Source organism: Zonotrichia albicollis, chromosome 3, assembly GCF_047830755.1.
Source record: "Zonotrichia albicollis isolate bZonAlb1 chromosome 3, bZonAlb1.hap1, whole genome shotgun sequence".
NCBI lineage: Eukaryota > Metazoa > Chordata > Aves > Passeriformes > Passerellidae > Zonotrichia > Zonotrichia albicollis.
In genome coordinates, this window is record NC_133821.1 from 24,407,837 (window position 1) to 24,431,194 (window position 23,358).

The following is a 23,358-nucleotide window of genomic DNA, read 5'->3' on the forward strand; positions in this document are numbered from 1 at the left end:
TCTCTTCTCTTCTCTTCTCTTCTCTTCTCTTCTCTTCTCTTCTCTTCTCTTCTCTTCTCTTCTCTTCTCTTCTCTTCTCTTCTCTTCTCTTCTCTTCTCTTCTCTTCTCTTCTCTTCTCTCTCCTCTCCTCTCCTCTCCTCTCCTCTCCTCTCCTCTCCTCTCCTCTCCTCTCCTCTCCTCTCCTCTCCTCTCCTCTCCTCTCCTCTCCTCTCCTCTCCTCTCCTCTCCTCTCCTCTCCTCTCCTCTCCTCTCCTCTCCTCTCCTCTCCTCTCCTCTCCTCTCCTCTCCTCTCCTCTCCTCTCCTCTCCTCTCCTCTCCTCTCCTCTCCTCTCCTCTCCTCTCCTCTCCTCTCCTCTCCTCTCCTCTCCTCTCCTCTCCTCTCCTCTCCTCTCCTCTCCTCTCCTCTCCTCTCCTCTCCTCTCCTCTCCTCTCCTCTCCTCTCCTCTCCTCTCCTCTCCTCTCCTCTCCTCTCCTCTCTCTCTCTCCTCTCCTCTCCTCTCCTCTCCTCTCCTCTCCTCTCCTCTCCTCTCCTCTCCTCTCCTCTCCTCTCCTCTCCTCTCCTCTCCTCTCCTCTCCTCTCCTCTCCTCTCCTCTCCTCTCCTCTCCTCTCCTCTCCTCTCCTCTCCTCTCCTCTCCTCTCCTCTCCTCTCCTCTCCTCTCCTCTCCTCTCCTCTCCTCTCCTCTCCTCTCCTCCCAGATGATACTTTAAGGATAAATGTACTACCAGCCTGTTGAAGGTTAGCACACTGAGTGCTGTATTGATTAGGGTATTAAGTGCTTTGCTCTGTGCACCTTTAACCTGTTAGATTTTCCAAGATGTGCAAGTAAAGGCTTAAGAAAAACAAGTAATTATTGCTAATTAAAGCTCCAAACTGGAGTAACGTTCAGCAGGGCAAGGCACTTGGACATCAGCACAGGGCATCACACTCACCCTTGCTCTACTGAGAATATTCAAGCCTTGAATTAATCAAGGATGTAATAGCAGAAGTTTGCAGTCTTGGTTTTGATTTGAATCAAAATTTGGATTGTACTTTGGCCTTTGATGGATGTGGAAGGAGCTCTGGTTAGAGCTCTCATTTCAGAAGCACATGCTGTAAAAAACTGAAAACCAGGAGAAAAGCCTTTGTAGGCAAGGTGCTTTCCTCTGTTCTTGATGGATGCCTGGATGGCATCCCTTTAAAAAACCAAAAAATTGAAATAAAGATGAAAAATTCCATCAGACTCCAGGAATAATGCCTGGAGTTGCAGATGGGAGCCAGTCCCATTGCTTTAAGTTCTGGTGTTTCTTCTGGTCATTAATGATCAGCCCTCTCCCAGCATGGAGAGCTTCAAAGGTCTTCAAAAGACACTGACTTTTCCTTATTTTGGGTGGGAGGAGGGGTAGGTAGGACTGCTTGCTGCCTTCAATTTCTAAGGTGGCAAGTCTCAAATGCAGTTTTTTTTTCTGTGAATTTGGGGATCGGAAAGATTCCTTGATCCTAATCTTGGGTCTTTCACATCCTCTCACCTTCCTCTGAATTTTAGGACACAAAGGCTATCTTGCAGCTCTGAAAATTCATCCAAGCTTGAGTTAGGCTGTGAGCTGCCTGCTTGTATTGATCTCTTGCTCACCAATGACTTTAAAACAAGTCAATTTACTTTAAAACAAGTCCAGTTGTTGTCATCTGACAGAGGAAATTGATTTGTGTGGGAGGCAATTGATTTGTGAGCTTCTTCCCTGCTTCTTTAAAATGCTTTTTTTATTTCAAAGGAAAAAGTGTGGATTTATGGGTACTGTTATTAATGGAAGGTAAATACATCTAGAATTCATGTAAAGCTCACTTTGAAGGATAAAAAGCAAGTGTCACATGAGCATTTATGCAAACATTAAAGCATCACCAATATAAACATTCATAGGTAGCATCATCTCAAACCTTTTCAGGGTCTTTTTTCTTTCAAGAAGGAACTATAATGATGTTTTTTTGGAAACTGGATTACAGACTAGACACGTTGAGCAAGATAAAATCCACATACAACCTGGTTCTCTGTAAAGCTTATGCAACAGGTTTGCAGCCTTACACAAACTGTTCCCATGCTGAATGTGATACAGCTTTGTATAACAGGAGTCTTATGTCATCTCTGCAATTTTATAGCAGAACTGGGTAATCCATGAGCAGAACAGAAAGGGCATTAGAGCCTAAATGGGAGGCTAATGACTGCTGATGGATTACTGAATGTCAGGTTTTGAAGCTCCCAGCGTGGTCGCCTGCCCTGTGAACTGGAGTCTCTTTCAAATAACCAGCCCAGCTCAGGCATTAAAGGAAAAGCTTTGCAAGAACTTCCTTGCTGCAACGGGATTCATATTATTGAATTGAACATGTTTGCTTTCTTGTGCAGACCACTCAGATACTGCAGAACATAAAATTCTGGTAATAAACCCAGTCCTTGATTAGATATTTAAAATACATGTTTGTCTTACTGTTCTCCTCATAGGAGTGGGGTGCTTTGTACATCCTTCCTGACTGTGCTTTCCTAAGCACTTCGAGCACATGACAGGTTAATTTAAACAACTTGTTGGGTTGAGGAAGAGGAAACTTCCAAGAAGCAGGTGAGAAGGATCTCGGACAGAGCAGTTCATTGCCATGGCTCTCCTCATGCAGTCAGAAGTGGCAGCTTCCTGCTGGCCCTCTCTCAGGAAGGGGAATCCAGAAGGAGACCTCTGCTCCCCAGTCAGACATGGTGTTTTACCACAGGGAACCAAACTCCTGAAAGATCTGATTGTGTTTCAGGCTTTTTGTGATAACAAACCTTCAAAATCATGCTAAGGTATTGAAGCATATTTCTGAGACAGATTTTCTTTAAAGGCTGCTTCAGATTTTATTTTCCCATCCTAAGTTGTATTGTCCTTCACAGGTAGTGTCAGAGTGCTCAGTTATGTGCCTTGTTATATCTGATTGTTTGCTAAAAGGAAAGAGAAGAAAATACATGCTAATTTTGATTTCTTCAGCCAGAAACCTTTGGTGTGTGTTGGGTAATTATGTCTGTTGTAAAGGTTGTGAAGGGCAAGAAACATCTCCCTCAGCAAGAACATATCTGTTTTCACTTCAAAGGCTGCTGGCCTGTTGTGTCACCCATGAAAGCATTTGTATTGGTGGAAGTTGTCTTCTCCCCAGAGTGAAACTGTACCTCCTTCCTTTACTGAGCTTCTGCACTCGTTACCTCCAAGGATGGACCATTCCTCCATTCTTCCACTTCTACACCATATTTTCCCCAACAACCCTTTTCCTACTATTGTTTTCTTTTTGCTACATCTGTTCCTCTTTCCCACTTCATGCAAAAGCACATTAATCATTAACATTTGTACCTGTGGCTGAAAAATGGCTTTGTCAAAGCTGCTTTTAGCTGAGCTGTAAATATTGAGTAGCACATCCACTGGTGCCTGTGGGACAGCCCTTGTGAGATACTGCTGCTATTAGGTGCCCCAGGTTTGCATCTGGGGGGCAGTGCTGTGTTGCTGCATGCTCTGGGATGCTCAACCCATGGATAACAGGCCCAAGAAATGAACAGCAGAATTAGGGAGAGAGGGGACATGACTCAAAATGAGTGTAGCACATGCTGGTATTAAGCCCCCTCCTATTTAATCCCAGTGCCTGTAGCATGGGAGCATTTTTTTGGAGTTGTGAAACCTGAAATATTTTGCTGTAACCTTTGGCTGTGTCACACATGGGTGTCTCTAAAGCAAAAATTTTGGTTTGTGGTTTTGGGGGTTTGTTTGGGGTTTTGTTAAGGGAGAAAAACAACCCAACAACTCTGTTTTGCCCTTCATAGCTGAAAACTAAGAGGACAGTGATTAGAGCTTTTACCTACAACAAAAAATCAGGAAAGCTGCTTTTCTGGCCATTTTATCTCATAGCAATAAATCTCATTGAGCTGAGTGCATCTGCCCATATGGATGTGGCTATTCTGAGACTAAAGAACTTTACACAGTGCTGCTGGTGCTTCAGACCTGGGTGCCAGGCTCTCTCTGCTCCTGCAGTAGTTTTGTTCTGGTGGGTGAATCTGTAGACATCAAATAAAACATCAAATGCCAGCCCCTCATTATTGTTAGATCAATGGGTGTTAGCTGGGGGGAAGTATGGTGATTCATTTTTTAATGAAAAGAAAATGTCTTCAAATGTTCTGTTTCTGGTCATACAGTCTCTATTCAATGTGTTGTCTTTTGAAAGTCTAAGTCCAATTCTAACCATTGTGGGTTTTGTTATTTGAACTTATTTCCAGCATGAGTATCTATCCTAGGCTATTATTTTTATATGCGTAAGACTCTTGTTTAAAAATAAAAAGTAGGTAGCTTGGAGTTTAATGCCGCCAGGTCAGTAAATATGAATAACTTTTCAGCATTTCTAGCTCTCCATCCTCCCCATCCACAGCTCCTGAAAGGGATCTCTTATTTTTGTTGTCCCTTACAGATGAGCTTATCTCAAGTTATTATACCCATTTTTAAAGGGGTGAGGGGAAGGTCCAGACAGCTGTTACATCTTCATCCTGTTCCTGAATGATCCAAAGAACAGCATCCAATTCCTGGAAGCTCTAGAGCTTCGTTTTTCATTTTGACTAATTGTCTTTTGGAAATAATGAGCAGCAGTGACTTCACAAATCACGGTCTCCTGGCACCCAGATCATTAATGACTCACTGTATCTTCAGCAGCAGTTAAAAATATGCTTTTCCACACTTTGAACAAGTTCTGGTAGTTTTGCTCACAAAGGAAGTGTAATGTGTGGTGGGAGTGAGTGGAGATGTATTTCCTTATCATTTTCTATTCATGACCATTTTGAGGCACAGAATCCAAGGCAACCAAAAACCAGCAAGAAAAGAGGGGTTGTATTTGAGGTCTGGTCCAGATGAAAAATGCTGTCAGGAGTGGGATTTTTGACATGGCCAGTGACCTTCTTGCCTCCCCCTTAATTCCTCTGCAGTGCAAGGACCACTTCATATTTTTTAGGTTCATCTGCAGTGGGAGCACTAAAAGGAGTCCCCTGTTCTGGATGATTTTGGCTTTTTTGGAGATTTCATGATGGAAATTTCCTCAGCCACGTTCTTAAAGAGCAGTGCTGGGGGACAGTGGAGGGAGGGGAGTGCATTATCCACCTGGGATAACCTCTGGGAGAGGTTTCCAGCAAGGGAAATCCCTCATGGCTCCTCTCAAGTGCTTCACAGGCAGCTCCATTCTCATCCCTACTTGTTTTTTCTTGTGAGGGCAAGGGGTGTAGGGCCCCTCAGTGTCTGAAGTGCAGGTGCATCCCTGAAGTTGCTGCTGAGGATTGACCCCTGACTCTTTCCAGCCCAAGGTCTGTGACTGCACTCCCCTTGGAGCAGCTCTTGGGAAGATGGTGTGATAGGAAAAACACAGTGAGGTTAAGAAACAGAAATCCCAATCTGATGTTGTCTGTCCCTATTTTATTGTTTAAAATTCAGCCTGAAAATTGTAGTAATCCCTTTGCAGTAGCACAGGATTCCGAGAGTGGATTCAGTGTTCCTTCTGGAAAGCACCTCTGGGATGTTTTCCAGCCAGGGTGTGTTGTTCTGGTTCTATAACACACCCAAAATGTGTTAGATTTCTTGGTGTGACTGCCTGGCTTTCTTTAAAAGAATAATGGAAGTTACTGTTTTGAAAGTTATTCTTTTTTTGTTGCTTTTTAGGTGCAGGGGATGCTCGTGGTGCCTCCCCTGTTCTGCTGCCACAAAACACAAAAATCCCAAACCACAACCAAACACTGCCACTGCATTGGTTTGAAATGAGGAGTCTATAATGTCAATTTAAGGTATTTCATCAGCATTTAATTACAGTCCTTTGTCAAGTGGCTGCATACAGAAGTAGCACAAACCCATAAAATGGTAATGCTGAGTTCTCTTCAAGAACTTCTTTATTAGGGATCCAATCAAAGGAGGTCAGAAATGCCAAATTCTCTCCCTGGTTATTTCAGGAGCACCATAGTACCAATACCTTTTTCATAACTCAGGCTGATATTTTAGAAATGTCTTTACATCTCTACAGCTTATTTCCAGAAATGTTAATTGGGCCTGTGGGATGAAAGGCCATTCCAAATGTGAAGCTGCTTCCCAGCACTCTTTATCTCAGAATAATCCTTTTCTCCAAGGAAATTAAGGCACATTTTATAATATCCACTATACTACCAAGCCTACAGCAGAGCAGAGTGAATGCAGGGAACCCAGCATGCCACCTTTTTTCTAAGAACCTTACAGCTGTTTATCAAACTTTGTTTTCAATTTCTGAGCAGGTTTGGCCCTTCTGAAAATGAAACTCCACTTCTGGCTTTGCCTCAGGCAGGTCCCAAGGGTGCTGTGCCTGCAGTGTCCTGGGCTCTGCTCTCCCTGCAGATGCCTTGGCAGGCTCTGGGAATTTAATCCCAACAGTTCTGGGGTGGATACAGACAACAGCTAGCATGACTTGAACCCAGCTTTGCTAATTAATGTATGATTATTTTTAAAAAATCTCCAGAAGGGAGATGAAATGATGCTTTTGGAGAAGCAGTCATTTGGGTATTGTAAACCCCCCTGAGGTCTGTGTGTGTTGTAGAGGCTTGAGAAGGAAGGGAAAACCAGGGGTGCAAGGGTTGGCTGGTCAGTGAAAATCCCTGCCAGGCATTCAGCAGGGGGTCAGATAAAAGCAAGCTTAAAGAATGGGAGGAAATAAACCTGAGAATTGAATTATTTATTGCTGCTGCAAAATATGTCCTAACTCCTGTCTCCTAACATTAAAGAAAATATAATAGGCATGGAAAGATGTAATAGGCATTAGCAGGGTCAGGGGAGACATGAAAATCCTGCAGGCAGGCAGGGAGGGCAAACAGACATTCCCTGTTCTCACTGGCATTTTTGCCTTTATATGCAGACCCCTTTTTTCCTACTAGCCCTCAAAATAATCCAAATCTTTCCATACAGTTTCCACTACCTCCCAGCCCTTTCACAGGCTTAGCTTCCCACGAGGCAGGGGGTTTGAAAAGCAAGGTATTTAAACCAAACCCTGCTATTTTTATCACAATGCTGCTCAGTTGTCCTGGCTTTGTTAGCACCTTTTGGTCAAGAGGGCAGCAGGAAGAGCAGCCATTGGTACAAACCCCTTGGCTTGGCAGGATAAAAAATCCACTGCCGTGTTTTGATGCTTGAAAAGAGAAGCAGCACATGCATTTTAGAGACACAGGTCCACTCACAGATTTTACTGTAGTTCCACTTCAGGACAGCTGTCCAAAACCAGGCAAGAGCATTTAGCATTGCACATCATCCTCCCCTTGCCTGCTTCTTTAGGAGTTGTGTAATGCTCATTTTCTCCATCTCATCTCCCTGCCTGAAATCACAGCAGCATTCTGTTTTCTTTTATCCAAGAGCTGCTTCGTGACTTCTTCTCCCACTCAGGAGCTGCAGAGGGCAGGCAGGGGTGGTGCTGGGGACAGGAGTGGTGTCCCTGTGCCCTGCTGGCCACGCTGTGCCAGGCCAGCATGAGGCCCACCAGGCACAGTCCTTGTGCTTGGGTTGGTCTCCCAGGAGGAAATCTTTAACCTGATCCCAGGAATGGGGAGGAGCTGAAATACATTCTATTTCTCACAGCCTTACAGCACAAGCAGTGACCTTACATCTGCCAAGGGGAGCCAGTCACAAATGGGACATTTTCCTGCTCCAGGAGAAGCAGATTTACCACGAGGAGACACCTGCCCACTCTGCTGGAGGCTGGTGTCCAAACTCTGGGTGCAGGCCCAAAAAGACAGGTGGAGAGTAAAAAAATGCACCGAGGATAAAACTGCTGTTGTGGAGAATAACAAAACAAAGAGACAGAAGGCTAAATGAGCCATTCACATCATCTCCATTTTCCTCAGGAGAAGTGGTTAAGGTCTTTTATTGCCTTCTCACCCCTTGTTCACCATGAGAAAAAGAAAGAGACAACTAATTAAATATCTGATGTGGAAGAGCTGAAGCCTTTCTTTGCAGAGGTATCTTTGATTCTCATGTGTTTATTTTCCTATTCAGTTTTCCTATGCTGAGTGGATTGCTTATTAATTGTTAAATGACTGCTGTGCAACTCAGTTATGGAAATGATTTCTACTTCAGTACCACTTGCCCTTCAGTTGAGAATGGGAGGTCAACCAAAATTAGATAACTTCTCTTCAAACATTTTATCTTTCTGGAAAAAAATATGGTTCAAACATGATGCCTGTCAGGAGGACTCTGAAGTTCCAACCTTAAAACAATCCTTGTGGCCAAGCTGGTTTGGGGATCATATTGAGAATTGGTGTCCTGATCTGTCCTGATGAGACCTTTAAACAGATTAATCCAGGTGTGGGGTTGAGTGTAGGCTCTATTGCCCACATTCATTTCTAGAATGAATTGTGAAATCCCAGATTGAATAAAACAAAGTTGTAATTTTAACTGAGGCAAGGGGAGCTGTGTGGGCAGAGCAGGCAGTCCCTTGGCTGCAGTGAGATTCTGCTCAGGCAGAAATGTCCTCCCACGCTCGTCCCTTCAGGGTTGCACCTCCAGCTTCAGCTTTCACTGTGAGCCTTTGCTTTTCACCTTACACAAGAAAAGAGGCTGAAAAAAAAGAAAAATAAAAAGGAGTTATGTATTATGCAGCAAATAATACCAAGGACATGTTCTGTGGTTAAAAAAAAAAAAAAAAGTCAAAGAGAAATGCAAATCTGGAGCTTTTCCTATATTTTCAGAAGAGAGCTGTATTCCTCTGGTGTCTCCCTGCTGGCACACAATGCTGATATTTCTGTGCATTTGATCTGAAGGTCACTGAGGTCAGTGCAGATATTCTCAGTATCTTCAGCAGACTTTGCACCACACTGAGCAGGAGCTGCTGTTGTGCTGATAAATCTGAGTGTGATGCCTGTCCCAGGCTGTGGAACAGCAAGAACAGCAGTGCTGGAGGGGCTGTAAACCAGGCTGGACTCTGAACACGTGGCTGCCCCCTTTGCTGTGGGAGCTTTCTCATGCTGAATTGAAAGACAACAGTTTGCATTCTAAAAGTAATGAGGAAAAAAACCTAAAATTATTTAGACTGGGTTTTTTGGTTTTTTTTATTTGGCTTATTTGGCTTTTTTGTCCCCTTGTAAGTTCACACACTCAAATTGCAGAAAAGAAACAAATATAGTTATTTTTGTCCCACTGAGGAGACGTGTTTGCAGTGGCCACAGAACTTTGAGTAGATCCTTTTGTCCTGGTAAGTTCTATTTTCAGATCATCAGAAAGGTTGCGGATAAATGCCGTAAAAGCAGCAAAAATAAACAGCCTGTTTGGTCTGACTGCTTTGTCTTGTTAAATATTTTAAGAAGGAAAGCCCAGCTGAATGCATGCTGGACTGCAGGCATATTTTCAAGCCTTTGGTACCCTGTTTATGTATTTTTAGATGAGCAGTTCTGCCCAAATGCCAGTGACTTTTCACCATCCATTTCAAGGTGTATTTGTCTGCAATTCCAGATGTGTGGGATCAGTGTGCCAGGAACAGAGGGATAATGTTTCTGGGAGGAGATGGGGATGCTGCTGGGGGTGTGTGTGCCTGTCTTGTGCCAGCCTTGTGTCTCTCTTCTTTCTCTGATGGTGAAATGCCCTGGAGCAAACGGGTGCCTGGCATTGCTGCTTGCTGTGAGCAGGACAAGGAGAGAAGGGCTCAAACAGCTGCCCTTCAAAAAGTATTTCTGAAAAATGCCATTTTGTGGGCACAAAACGTATTTGCTGTAGCTGGGTCATGCTGATCCCAGAGCTTAGGTGAAGAACATAGGGACTTTTTGAAATGGGGCTTTTTGAGGGCATTACCTGTTGCCATTAAGACACATAAATCAGCAGAGGGTTTCCATGGCCTTTACTCACTGTTTGCAAGACTTGCAGCAACCAAAATAAACAAACACCTTTGTACTTTTAGTTCAGCTCTGGGTGTTGAAGCATTTCAGCAAGAGGAGCCACCTGCCCCTCATGTGCTCTTGTTTCTGGCAATCCAGGTGCCACAGGGCAAATGTGCAGGGTTCAGAAAGGAGGGTTTTAAACATATCTTATTCCAAAATGCTGTTTGAGAGTAATTCTAATATTTGGTCTCTTCTCTGAGAAAACCAGTTATGGCCTTGACTGAAGACTGATTGGAGAGGAAAAGCCAAGATCCTCTGGCCTTTGCCATCAACAAGAGCCAGCATTGTCTGCTCTCATGGGAAATAAATTGTTTTGGGGTTGCAGTATCAGTGATGAAGAGAGAGACAGGGACTCGGTGTGGTGGTCAAATAATTCTAATTCATTGTGAAGTACAAATGCTTATATAGTATTTTAGGAAGGCTAGTAATGTTTTATACAATTATTGGGTTAATCATCACTTAAACTTACACATTTTAAACATGTCTTGCTTGCAGAAGTCTTGATGCCATTTTCTTTTTCTAGTAAGTCAGTCTGGTTGAGTCTTCTTGCAATCCTGATTTAATCCTCAAAGTTCTGTTTGCTATTGCCAAGGCATCCTGTTATCAAATCTCTTGTGCTAACCAGGTCCAAAGTCCATCATCTGTCTTTAACCTGATATCCAATACTGGGATAACCAATATCCCAGTATTACAGAACTATAGAATTACTTGGGTTGGCAGAGGATATTCATTTCTACTCAGCTTTTATATTTGAGCAGGACATTAATGGGTTCCTGAGTCATTTATGTAACACATAAACATGAGAGAGGAGCAAGAGTGATCTGTCTTGGAGCTGCTAACCAAATTATTCAGCCTGCAAGCCAGCAGTACTCTCAGCCAGAAAATGCCAGAATCCCAAGTCACACAGCCTCCTAAAGGTCAGGAATTCTCTGGTCAGGTTTTTAGTGCATTCTTTAACTGTGGGGTTATTTCTAAATGCAGATTACTTTAACTGTGTTGATGGTTTGGTATAAAAGTAATTTTTACCCCCCTGAATTCATTCCTGTTTTCCTGGTATTGTTTATTGCAGTAACAGAGAGGAATGTGGTCGACACTGATTTGATGAAATAAAAAGTTACATTCAAAGCACAGAAATTTCCTTGTGTCCGTAGGAGTTAACCAAGTTCCTGGTCTTGGGGATACCCTGTTACAAAAACATGCCCCAGTGGCAGGGAGGGTTTGATGCTGTGATAGGGTACTTCCTGAAACATTTAAGAAAATGGTAAATAATAACATAAAGTAGTTGAAACTTTGTTCTGAGAAAGTGTGGGGGGTTATGATAGAGTGATGTTTGATTTTAATTTTTTTACCATGCTGAATGATTCCCATATTAGGTAATAGGTAAATGTTTAGTGTGGTGAAAATTAATTCCAGATCTAAAGAACGTTCTCACTAGAAAAGCTGGATTTAGTGTAAAAGCAGAAGATGAGGACTCTTGTTCTTAGACTAATTTCACACTGCAATTAAGAGCTACAAGACTGAAAAAACAAAGGCTAGCCTAATTATTGGAACATAAAACATGTATAGGGAAAGCTGTACACTGATATTTCAGCTCCATGAGCAGCCTTAAAAACACCAACCAAACAAAACACTGCACGAGAAAACAAGGACAGCTGTCAAACAAGGTAGAAAAATGTAGGTCATCAGTGAGGAAGGGCATTTACCCTCTGAGGTCTCCTGCAGAGGACTCTGAGAGGAGAGCACCTCACCTTGCAGTGGTTCCACTGAGAGCCTCTGTCAGTGGAGAGCTGACACAGCAGGCAGGGCTTGAATAAGTGATGATGGAGCTTTCTCCTCGCTGGCACCCTTGTGAGAGAGCCTGATGCCCTGCCAGAAATGGAGGGTTTCAATAGTTTTTATGTAGTTTTCCATGTAATATATATAACTGCATAAACTACATATGTATATATTCTTATATAGTTATATATAGTTTTTATTTTAAGTTCAGTTTTTAATACATGTTTTGTTTCAAATCTCACAGTGATACAAAGGTAATTTAATATGTTTTTTATGCTGGCTTTATGTGCTTCCGTGTACAGTTTGATGAAGCTTGCAGATAACACTGGTTTTATTTTGTTTGGGTTTTTTTCCTTTTAAAACCTCTTCATGCATTTCTTAGTTAATGATTTTAGCTCTGCTTACACCTTTGTTTAAATAGCAGCTGGCTCCAGAGCCAGGCAGAGTTGCATACCGGGTCTCCAAGACAGTGTCATTAGCCTGAGCAGGTTAATTGATTTATTTGGTATGCCATCACACCTACTTACCTCAGGCCAGCCAAGCAGCACAGGAAAAATGCTCCTGTTAAAGATTAAACATTCCACACTCACTGTTTTAGGGTTTGAAAGAGCTGGAGCTCAGCTGTGCTTTCAAAGATGCTGGAATTCAAATGGGAGCATTTGGTGTGCTTGCTTTGACAAACCAGTGTCTGGAGGGGCACGGAGGGCTCAGAGGAGTGACTGCTTTTGCATTGTTTTTTAGAAACAGTTCAGATACAGAGAGGTTTCACTTTTCATTCCTGCAGCAGGAGTTAGATCACAACACTTTCTGTTCCCTGTCTCAATTCCATTCCTATCTCAGAAGGCAGAAGTTCTGGCAGTGCCTTTGGCTGGAATTACCCAGCCCTGTGTTCAGTGGCCTTCAGCTGTGACCTGCTTACATGGCCAGTATTTCCCAGGGCAGGCTGGATCCTTCCCCAAACTGCTGCGGGGGAGCATGAGGGGAAAAAATACTTTTCAGGTTTTTCCTTAAATATATTTTTTCTTTTTTTTTTTCTTTCTTTTTTTTTTTCTTTTTTTTTTTTTTTCTTTTTTAATTTTATCATAGGAAGTGCTGTAATGCAGGGGGCATTACAGAGGGGTTTTGAAGAAAAAAGCAAATGGTAAACAATAGAAATAGTAAGCTCAAGGTGACTGCTAGGTCAGAAAGGTGCCTCTTGATGCCCTCATGAAAAAAGAATTGCCTTAAAAGTTTAGGATATTCTGAATACCCCAAGGTAGAGTTTTGTCCAACAGCTCCATTCCAAGAGGATTTAGCCTAAGCTGAGCATGTTCCAAAGTGCAGGTGCAGCATTGTACAGAGTCAAACCTCCACCACTCCTCAGTGAGGGAGAGCCTTGAAGGGTTTTCTGGTCTGTGAAGCTCCTGTGACTGCAGCAGATTTTGTGGGGTACCCTGAGCCTCAGGTAGCTGGAGATGTTGGAGGAACCAGGTGAGCAGGCTCAGCAAACAGCAATCGATCAGGTGAGGCCACACAAAAAGTCACAGGCATGACCTTGCAAAGAGTCATCCATAGGTGAGAATGAAATCTGCATTTTGTCAGCATTACCAGGTCCTTTTTGTGCATTGTGTTGGTTCCAGCAGAGCTGTGGCTTTTGTAACCTTTCCTTTTGACCACAGCAAGCTGCCCTCAGCTCTGCAGTGTTTGCCTCCCCTGATCAGCCAGGGCTCTGAGGGACATCCCCCAGGAGGAGCACTGTGAGCACTGGGTGAGCAGAAATCAGGGATCACTCATCCCAAACCTGGGCTGGGCATCCTGCACTTGTGCTTGCACACTGTGGTGGGAGGGTTTTGGGGGCAACAGTGGATAGGAAACCCCTGGAGTGATGAATCTGTGCAGGGGCAGCACACAGAGTGGGATGTGGGGAATGCATAAGGTCAGAAACCTGAAACAGGTGTGAATCAGTGTGATTTTATTTTCAACAAAAAGAGAAATTGGAAGGTTTATAGAAAGCAATGAAAGCTAATATCTCCAGTCTGAAAGCAACAGAAGCTTTAGGAAGAGGCTTTCATAAAAATATTGTCCTTTTTGTCCTTTTTTCTTGTTAATTATTAAGAATCATGTTACTCTTGTTAGCTTTTTAATGTGAAAGGTATAAAAGCTACAGAGTATTCTACCTTCTAATTAGTTATACTGATTAAATTATGGTCTGTCTTTGTTTTTATTCAACACTTCTTGAAAAGGAAGCTGCACCTCCAAAAGGCACAGGGAGTAGCAGGTTAAAGCTGCATCCAGAAATGCTCATTTTTCATGTAGGATATAAAATATGAGGTAGAATATTTTCAGGAGGCTGATAATGTAAAAGGAATGACATTACATTTGCTATGCAGTATCAGGGATCTACTTTTATCTTTTGGAATTGTTCCATTTTCTGCAATCCTTAATCTGCTTAATCTATGATATTACAGGCTTGATGATACATTAAAAGTATTAAAAATCTGCAATGGAGTTAGCTTTTTTTTTTTAAGGGGATGTAATAATAATTTGCTTAAGAGGTTCCTGGTTCATGTAATATCAAAGTAATGGAGAATTAAAAGGCTCTTACAGTTACAAATATTTGTGCTTTATTTTATACAGTATTATGGAAATGAATTGCACTTTACATTAGAGGTTTTGAAGGGCATGATTTTAGATATCTGGCAAAAATAGCTCTAAATTGAATTAAAAATAATGAACTTAGTATTGTTAGATATGTGGGAGTGTGAAATCAATGGATTGCAATTCGTTGCATTTTTTGTGGAATTATCAAGATTTTGCTGTCATTATCATATGCCCCAGTACATCTTGCAGAATATAGACAAGAATCTAAATGGCAAAAATAAATTGCTCTCATAAACTTCTGACATGAAATATTTCCACCCAGTGGAACTACCCAGTTTAATGTCCTATTACTGTGATTTTTGAAGAAGGAAATGCAAGCTAAAATCCAAGGTTTTTCTTCTTTTTGGACCATTCCTGCAAGGTGGATGTTGTGTATTGTGACATTCCTGCAGTGGATGTTTGAGTGGGAGAGGGGATGGCAGAGAGCTCTGCACATGTGACAGGACAGGTCCCTCTGAGCCAGGCAGCCCTGGGAATGGTGAGCACCAGGTGTCAGGGAGCGGCCACCCAGAGAAAGGTTTGGAAGCAAGTTTATAGTGCAGGGGTGAATTTATCAGGGTTTATTTTGTGCCACTGGGCAGCACAGTAACAAATTCCCACAGTAATGAGTAAGGAAATCTGCAGTGAAGGAAGGATTCTGTGATAGAGCTTGGCAGCAGCATTGCAAAAATGACTTCTGGATGTGCCTTTTCCAAGGAAAATGTGTCTTTGCACTGTTAAAAAGTGTCTAATTTCCATTTTGAATTTCTGGTTATGTTGAGATTTTGGGGGGCAGGGAGTGTGGTGTTTAATTTCTTTTCTCTTGCCTTTTTTGGTATTGGGGAGAGCATTTGGATTTTTTTTAATATCCCCTTCCCTCCCCCCCCATTTTTCTTTTTTTTTTCTGTTTTTGAATTAAGGTTTGCATTTATGTGCCATGCAAGCCTGAGCAGGTACTGGCTCAGGCAAAGCCTGCTGTGGTGCTGAGCCATGAGGATGGAGGCTCAGAGCTGACCATTGCTGACCAGTGAACCTCATGGACCTGCTGGGATGAGTCCCAAGGACTCATCTTGCAGTGATGGAGATGTTGCCAGGGCTGGAGCTTTCCTGGTAATTCAAGCTGGGATAATTCCTTTATCTCAGCCAGACTGAGACACTTTGGGATGTTCAGCATGGAGAAGACTCTGGAGAGTCCTTAGAGCCCCTTCCAGTACCTAAAGGAGGCTCCAAGAGAGCTGGAGAGGGACTCTGGACAGTCATGGAGTGACAGGGCAAGGGGAACAGTTTTAAACTAAAATAGAGTCAGTTTAGGGTAAATGCTGGGAAGAAATTCTTGACTGAGCATGGTGAGGCACAGTTTCCCCAGAGAAGTTGTGGATGCCCCATCCCTGGAAGCGTTCAAAGCTGGATTGGATGGGGCTTGGAGCAACCTGGTCTAGTGGAAGGTGTCCCTGCCCAGGGATGGGCTTTAAGGTCCTTTCCAACCCAAGCCATCACATCAATTCTGTGATTGATTTTCCTGCTGAAATACAATTACATTTATGACTTGGGATAATACTTACAGGATAGTCCCTGCAGGAGTTTTATTGGAATAGTATTTACATGGAATTAGCAAATTTGGAGGAAGTGGGAGAGTTGACATTACCAGATAAACCAGACTATTGGCAACAGCAGGTTGTACCTGCAGGTGTTTTCTTTTACTCCAGAGAAGTGATCTCTTAACACTTCTTTGCAAAATTGGACAGAAAAATATCAGCAGTAGATTTATTCTGAAACGAGCAGTTTGTCTTTTGTGTTTAATTAATGCCTTGGAACCAAAATGACATTTGTTTGTGCCCGTGGGTGTTGCTGGGGGAGCTGATGTGCTGTGAATTCCCGGGCACGTTCGCTGTGTGCTGGCTCCGAGTCCCGGCTCGCTGATGCCTTGGGGATCAGCTCCTTGTTTTGTGTCTTGGGGTTCTGCTCCTTGTTTTGTGTCTTGGGGTTCAGCTCCTTGTTTTATATCTTGGGGACCAGCTCCTTGTTTTATATCTTGGTGATCAGCTCCTTGTTTTATGCCTTGGGGATCAGCTCCTTGTTTTATTTATCCCCACCGCCTTTGGTGTTTCAGCCTATTTTCTGGTAATGGGAACAATCCGAGATTCATCTGTGCTAACACATCTCTGGTTTAACCGGAGCCCTGTGCTTGGGTACAAGCCAAGCCCAAAATGTCCAAAAAGGCAGCACTTCTGAACTCTCCTACTTTTTGATTGGAAGTCTGACTCTTTTTTTTTGGCTCTGTTCATTAAAAAAAAAAAAAATAGAAAAAAGGAGGCTGAAAATGAGTGTAGGTTCTTAATCACAATGAAAGATTGTTTTGAAGGCAGGTTTTGGTGACATTACAGATTGGGTTTTTACATATGCAAGGGGAAGCTAAATCTTTAAACCATCCTACTCTAAGGCAAAACCTAAAATAATACAATGGAATGAGATCTCTTCCGGAGCAGTGCGATTGCATTGCTGGCAGGCTCTGCAGAGCCCATGGCTGCGCTGCCTGCTCCGAAGGGATCGCACCCAAACCCCTCCAGTCCTCCCACTGCCCCGGGAAGAGGCTCCGTGGGTGCCCAAATGCAGAGGCACTCGGCTGGCTGGCTGTGTTTGCACACAGGCACCCGGAGCTGATGCTTTCGCACCGTCTCAAGAGCTTTCCTGGTAATTCAAGCTGGGATAATTCCTTTACAAAGAACCCCTAATGATCTTACAAGCACCGCGTCGAGTTGAGGCGGCTTCTAAGAGAGGGTCTGGCGCCTTGGCTGGTGGCTGTGAAAGGCTCGATGTTGTTGTAGGATCTTCCAAATCAAGGGGAAATGAATATGAGTGCAATGACATGCGAATTCTGAGGGCTTCCTTTCTCTTGTTCCAATGTAGTGGCTAAAACTTAGAAATACAACGTGTGTCAAAGTTGCTAGAAAGCATTTTAAGTAGCTGGTCAAACTGATACAGTAGAGAACAATGGTAATTTTTTCAAGTTTTCAATTTGTGAGGGTTGGTTTTCTAAAAATACATGGGGTTTTTAAGTATAGTTACTGAGACAGAAAAAGTCTTGCTTCTTTTAGTCTCTCATATAAATATTTTTGCAGCACTCTGTTGTTGCAGCTCCCCGATTCAAGGCTGGGGCAGTTTGTGTTTCTTGGATGTTTTGTTTTGCAGCTCCTTTTTATAGCCCGGGAGGGAGAGGGGAGGAGGGGTGGGAAAGCGTGGGGGGACAAAGCCAAGGCGGCTGCAGGAAATGGGGATCCTTTCCCACACCTTCCTCTGGGCACCCAGCTCGGCTGAAACCCCGGCTCCAGCCCGGGCAGCAGCACTGCTGGGCTTCAGGACTTCGAGTCCCTGACTGGTTTTGGTTTTGTTCTATTCCAACGGGGCTGGATAATTTTTTAGCAGTAGGAAGGATCAGAAGGGATGCCTTGTTTCCTGCTGAGGATGACCAGGGATACCATTTGTCCTGCTCCTGGAGGATGCCTTAGGGAAGGAATAAGGAATTCTGTATTTCATGGCTCCATCTTATTTTTTGTTCTGTTTTTCATGGGGGAGATAAACTAACAAAGCATTAAATAAAACTGAAGCTCAGTTCTGAGCAGCCTGATTTCCAGCCCTCTTGGGTCAGGTTTTTTGTTGGTGCACATGAGAGTGGATAACCAGACACCATCCAGCCCTCATGGGAGAGTTTTAGCTGCTGTGTAGCTAAAAGAATGTTTCCTGAGTGCACTTACACTTGTACCAAGTGGCAGTGTCTTTGTGTAATCAAAGAGTTTTGTGCAATCGAAGTGTTTTGTTTTGATCAGCTTTCATTCCTTTTGACTGACAAAACCTGAAGAGGGGTACAAAAAAAAAATTCCTCCTTATGCCTTAGGCCCAGGCAAAAACATCTCCTCCAGAAGTAGGCGCTCCCATCTCCTCCTGTGCACTCACATTCCCCTGTGATTAAGCCATGAAATCAGCTTTAGCAGATCTCAAAGGTTCCATGGGCAGCCCTGGCCTGTGGATGGGCTCACATGACTCGGGGTGCAGAGCTGTGGCCTGAGGAGGCACCAGGAGCTTGGCCTTGGAGGCCATTCCATGGAGGAGCAGGTCCCTCCACAGCATGGCACTGCCACTCCTTCCCAAAGGTCAGGACAGGAACCAGCCCCTGGCTGGGGCACACGTGGAGCAGTGAGAGGTCAGGTTACAGAGAGCTCTCGTTGGATTGTCTGTGAAAGGAGACTTGAAATGTGTTACAAATACTGGGATTATTTTGGGCTGGTGAGAAAAGCTGCTCCTCCTGCACGGGCTGTTGTGTGAAAGCCTGCTCTGGACTTTTCTGGGCAGGTCTGGAAAAGCAAGGATGCTGGAACTGGGGAGATCCAGCAGGAGCTGAAGAGGCATTGGCTCTGCAGTCCCAGTTTGCAGCAAGCTGCTCAGGGTAGGCTGATGTTGTCTGGCTCTGCTGGTGTCCATGCAGAATGGTTCACTCAGCAAGGGTCTGGGTCTCCTCAAAGCCTCAGGGGTTAACTCATGGATTGCTTGAGATCTGACTTTTCCAGTGCTTCCTAATCAAGGAATGCTCTGAGACATACTCCAGGATTTTGTTCACACTTTTCTTATGCAGCCTCCTGCAAACCCATCTGCCTCAGGCAGGTCCTGTCTGGATATTTATCACTGATACAAATTAGTGCTCCTAATCAGACAGGAAAATGCAAGAAAGTCCATGGACAAATGGAGTTAAGCTGTCAAATTCCTCAGCAAACTTCTGCACAGGGATCAAACATAATTGTTTTTCTCAAATATTGTTCTCTCTTCTTTTGTAGGAATCGGAGTTTCTCTGCCTGGAGTTTGATGAGGCCAAGGTGAGCCAGATGCTGAAGAAGCTGTCAGAAATAGAGGAGAGTATGACTTTGTTGACTCAAACTACTTAATCAAATAAAGAGATTGCAACTTACAAAACAATGACCCTTGGTATGTTTTCATAAATCCTATTTCAGCACATAAAATAGGGGGTGCTGGCTAAATCCAGATTATCACCTCAAGAATGGGCTACATCACACTGTGAAGCTTTCTCATCCCTTCCTCCCAACCTGTTTTCCAAGGCAGCAGCAATACTGTTTGCACAAAGCTTTGCATAATCGGGCCTTGGGGTGTAGCACAGCTTTTCTCTTTATCTCCTCAGTCACTTCTGGAGTCTTCCAGATGCTGGGGATGCTGGGCTGCATGAAGAGCAAAGGTAAATTGGCCAATTGTGGCAAAGGAGCAATGAGCAGAAGAAACAGGCAGATTAGGGGGAGCTGATGTTTGTGCTTCCAAACCATGGATTTCATAGGACACATCCCCCTCTGTGAGCTGTGTCTGCTCAGAGTTGAAGCCCAGGGAAGCAGATGAAGTGCAGGGCGTTCAGGGAGCAGAGGCACAAACACACCTCTCTGTAGCTGCCAGGGATTCCGTGGTTCCCAAGGGCTGGCCAAGCTGGCTGCAGAAGCCAGGGGACAATCAGGGGAGCATCTCCTGGGCAATGGGAGGTGCTGGTTTTCCAAAAGGAACAGTCCTGCATGTGTGGAGCACCTGATCCAACTCTTTGCTGGACGGTGCCTTCAAAGTGTGGGATCAATGATCCTCATAGGTCCCTTCCAGCTGTGGATGATTCAAGAGGTCTCCAGGGAATGGTGACCAAAGCTGACAGAGCTCCAGGAGTGTTTGGACAATGCTCCCAGGCACAGGGTGGGATTTTGGGGTGTCTGTGCAGGGTCTGGATGATCCTCATGAGTCCCTTGCTGCTTTGGGTAGTCTGTAATTCAGGAGGTCAGGGAGGATTTGGGGGAAAAATTTGTGGTGACCTGTGCTGGGCCAGCAGCTGGACTTTGATCCTGATGGGTCCCTTCCAGCTCTGGATGATTCAAGAGGTCAGGGAGAGGTTGGACAACACTCTCAGGTGTTGGGATTTAGGATTTTTGGGACTCAAAGATTGTTGTGGGTCCCTTCCCAACTCGAGGAGCATTTGGAGAAGACTGTCAGGGACAGGGTGGGATTTTGGGGTGTCTGTACGGGGTCTGATCTGCTTCCCCAAAGACCATCCAGCCTCATCTCCTTCTGGCTCCTGGGCCGTAGTGGTGCAGCCCTGGCACGGAGCTGCACATGTGTTTGAGGGGCCAGTGCTCTGTCAGAGCACAGCTGAACTTGGCTGCTCTCAGTCCTGCTTTTCATGCCTTGGTTTGACCTGAGAAAGCCTCAGAGGGAACCCAAGGTTTCTAAGTGCCTACAGCTCAGCTCGGAATGTGGGTAAAGGAAAACGCCCTAAGGCAGCCCGAGGCCTTATCAGTAAAACACTTGTGTGAGTGAAGAAATCTGCCAGAGGCAGGTCAGGGGCACAGGATCTGCACTGCCTGGATGGCTCCTGGCTGCTGCAGTGCCACATCTGTGCTGGAACACCCATCTGCAGAGCAGCTGCTGCCCCTGCCCTGACAGAGGCTCCCAGGAGGGTCTCCAGTTCCCTGGGTTTCCCTTCAGGGCTGTGACCTTGCCAGCCTGGTCACAGCAGGAAGTGCCACCACACTGAGCTGGCTCAGCAGGAGCTGAACCTGGGCAGGCCAGCATTGGACAGAGCAGGATGGAAGGATCTCCCTGCAGCAGAGCTGCCTGGTGGTCCCTAAAAAGGTGACAATGCTGGCTCCTGGTTTGCTCTGTCACTTGACTGGAGGGTGCGTACACATGTTTGGTTGGAGGCTACATTGCTTCTTGCCATTTTATATTTGCTTCATAAGCAACCTCCTCCTGAGCTATAATTACATTGAGGGCTTGTACCAATATAGAGATGACAACACGAAATGTTCTCGTGCCATAGCTAAAGCACTCCTCACTGCTTCTCCTTGAGAATTTATTGCTTGTGGAGTTGCCAGATTGCACTTGGACACGAAATCTCTTCAGAGCAAGGGAAGGGCACCTTTTCCCATCTGCCTGCTCAGAAGGGGAAACCTCCCTCCAGCCAGTTTGTGTCCCTGCACAGGGAATTAACATTTCCTTTGCTGTGCCTGTCCCACTGCTGCCTTTTCTCTCACAGCCTCCTGGCTCTGCCCTCTCGTCTCATGGGGCCCCCAGCACCTCTGTTACCCAGCTGCCTTCAGCTGATCCTTGTCAGAGGGGCTGGGCTGTAACCACAAACTGCTCCTCGTGCTGCTCCCCAAGTCTCTGGCTGCAGCACCGCTGTGAAACGAGTGCTTTGTGATTATCTGAGCTCTCTGTTGCCTTTCTCAACTCACTTCATTCAAGTGCTTTCCCTGTTTTAGGACATATTAAAAAAAAAAAAAATCAGGGTCAGGGAAGGATCATGATCTTAAGTAGCTTGCACTGTGTCAAACATACTTATTGTTTTATTTTAACATGGTCAGAGGATAGGAAAATGTGCTATAAATGGAAATTAAAGAGAAACAAACTGGGAACAGATGTCAGGAAGTATTATTTCATGCAAAGAATAATAAATATGTGGAATGGCTAACAAGGCAAAGAGGCTGAGGCAGAAAGTCTAGGGGAAATTTAAGAAATAATTGGATACTTTCTTAGTTGAGGTCTGAAGTGGTATGTTTTTATGGGTGGATGCTTCTCTCTTTTCCTAATCTTCCCTCCCCTGGATACCTAACCATCCTCATTTCCTTCTTGGTGGAGCTTACTAAACTACTGTGCAAAACAAAAAAAAAGAAAAAAAAAAAAAAAAAGCACTGAGTGTGTTGAGGACCACACTGCTCAGTCCTTGGTAGTCCCTGGGCAGCAGAATTGCTCCTCCTTCCCCAGGTTTGATGTGGCAGGGGAGGGGATGCTGTGCTTCCCAGTGCTGTAATCCTCAGCTGCTGCTGGGGCACGAGGGCAGGTTTGCTCCTTGGCAGGGCTGTGCCTTCCTGCTGAGGAGGTTTCTGTGTGTGTGCATCCCTCTGCCCCTGCCTGCGCTGTTCCAGCCTGGTGGCCACTTCTGTCTGAGCCTGGAGGGGACAGGGCCTCCAGTGCTGCTCTGCTTTGCTTCCTTGGGAGAAGGCACGAGTTCCCATGGCTTCTGTTGGGATGTCACTTCCTATCTGTGGTCCTGCTAAATATCTCTGTGCTGCTGGCACATGGCAGCTCCTGTTCAGGAGAGATTCCATAAATCCTCCCCCCAAGCCCAGATGTAAACCAGACTCATCCTGTATGCATGGCCAGGCAATTCCTGCACTGGCTGGGACCACACATGGCCGCTGGAATCCCGCATGGATCCAGCTGAGCCGACATCCCAGCACAGCCCTCTTGGCCACTGGGGCTTCACCCAGCCTTGGAGACCACTGTGGTTCCTGCCATGGCCCCAGCTCCTGTGCCCATCTGCTGAGCCAGGCCAGCAGTGTGGCACCACAGCCATCATCTCCTCCTCCTCCTCCTCTTCCTCCTTCCTCCAGGGAAGCAGGCAGGCGTCACTTCACAGCAAGGGAACGAGCAGCCCAGCACGGCCAGAGGGGGAAAGGGAGGGAGGCAGGGAGGGAGAAGCAGCGGGAAGAAGGGCTGAAGGAGGGAGTCCCACCTGAGGGGGGCTTTCCTGCCCGCTCCTCAAAGGCAGCCAGGGCAGGAGCAGGGACACAACCACGCAGCTCCTGCCGGGCTCCAGTGTCCTCAGGCTGAGGAAGCTGTCCCCGCTGCTCTGGGCTTTGCTGGGACCCTGGGCTGCGGCAGGCTGGGTTCCCACCAGGGGCTGGGTTCCATCCCGCCTGTCCCACGGTGGCTGCTGAGCAGGGCCAGCCCCGGCGGCAGCGGCACTTGGCGGCTGCCCCGCTGTGAAAAATGTGTATTTTATTACTGGCTTTTTGCAAATATTAAAATGAATATTATATGTGTTGTGTTAGAAAGTAATGCTGTATTAATTCTCTTAAGTAGTGTGTTAAATATAGTTTTAGGTTATTAAAAAAAATGTTAAAATAGAAACTATGCTATGTGGGATACTTTTTTTCCAAATAAAGGACTTGCACTGAGATAGCAGCCACAGGACACCTAAATCTTTCAGAGAAAAATTATTTATTACCCTCTTATCAGAAGAAACGAACTTCTTC

The 23,358-nt window shown here is 45.0% G+C and overlaps 1 protein-coding gene across 2 annotated transcripts in view; it reads left to right on the plus strand.

Annotated features, from left to right (window-relative positions):
• The window catches only part of COMMD1 (copper metabolism domain containing 1), a 65,946-nt gene extending 43,886 nt beyond the window's left edge, over positions 1–22,060 (plus strand). For both annotated transcript variants that reach the window (XM_074536961.1, XM_074536962.1), the window contains exon 3: positions 19,117–22,060. In XM_074536961.1, the coding sequence (XP_074393062.1) occupies positions 19,117–19,224 (108 nt within the window). In that variant the 3' untranslated portion in view covers positions 19,225–22,060. The remainder of the gene's footprint in view (positions 1–19,116) is intronic.
• The last annotated feature ends 1,298 nt before the right edge of the window (positions 22,061–23,358 follow it).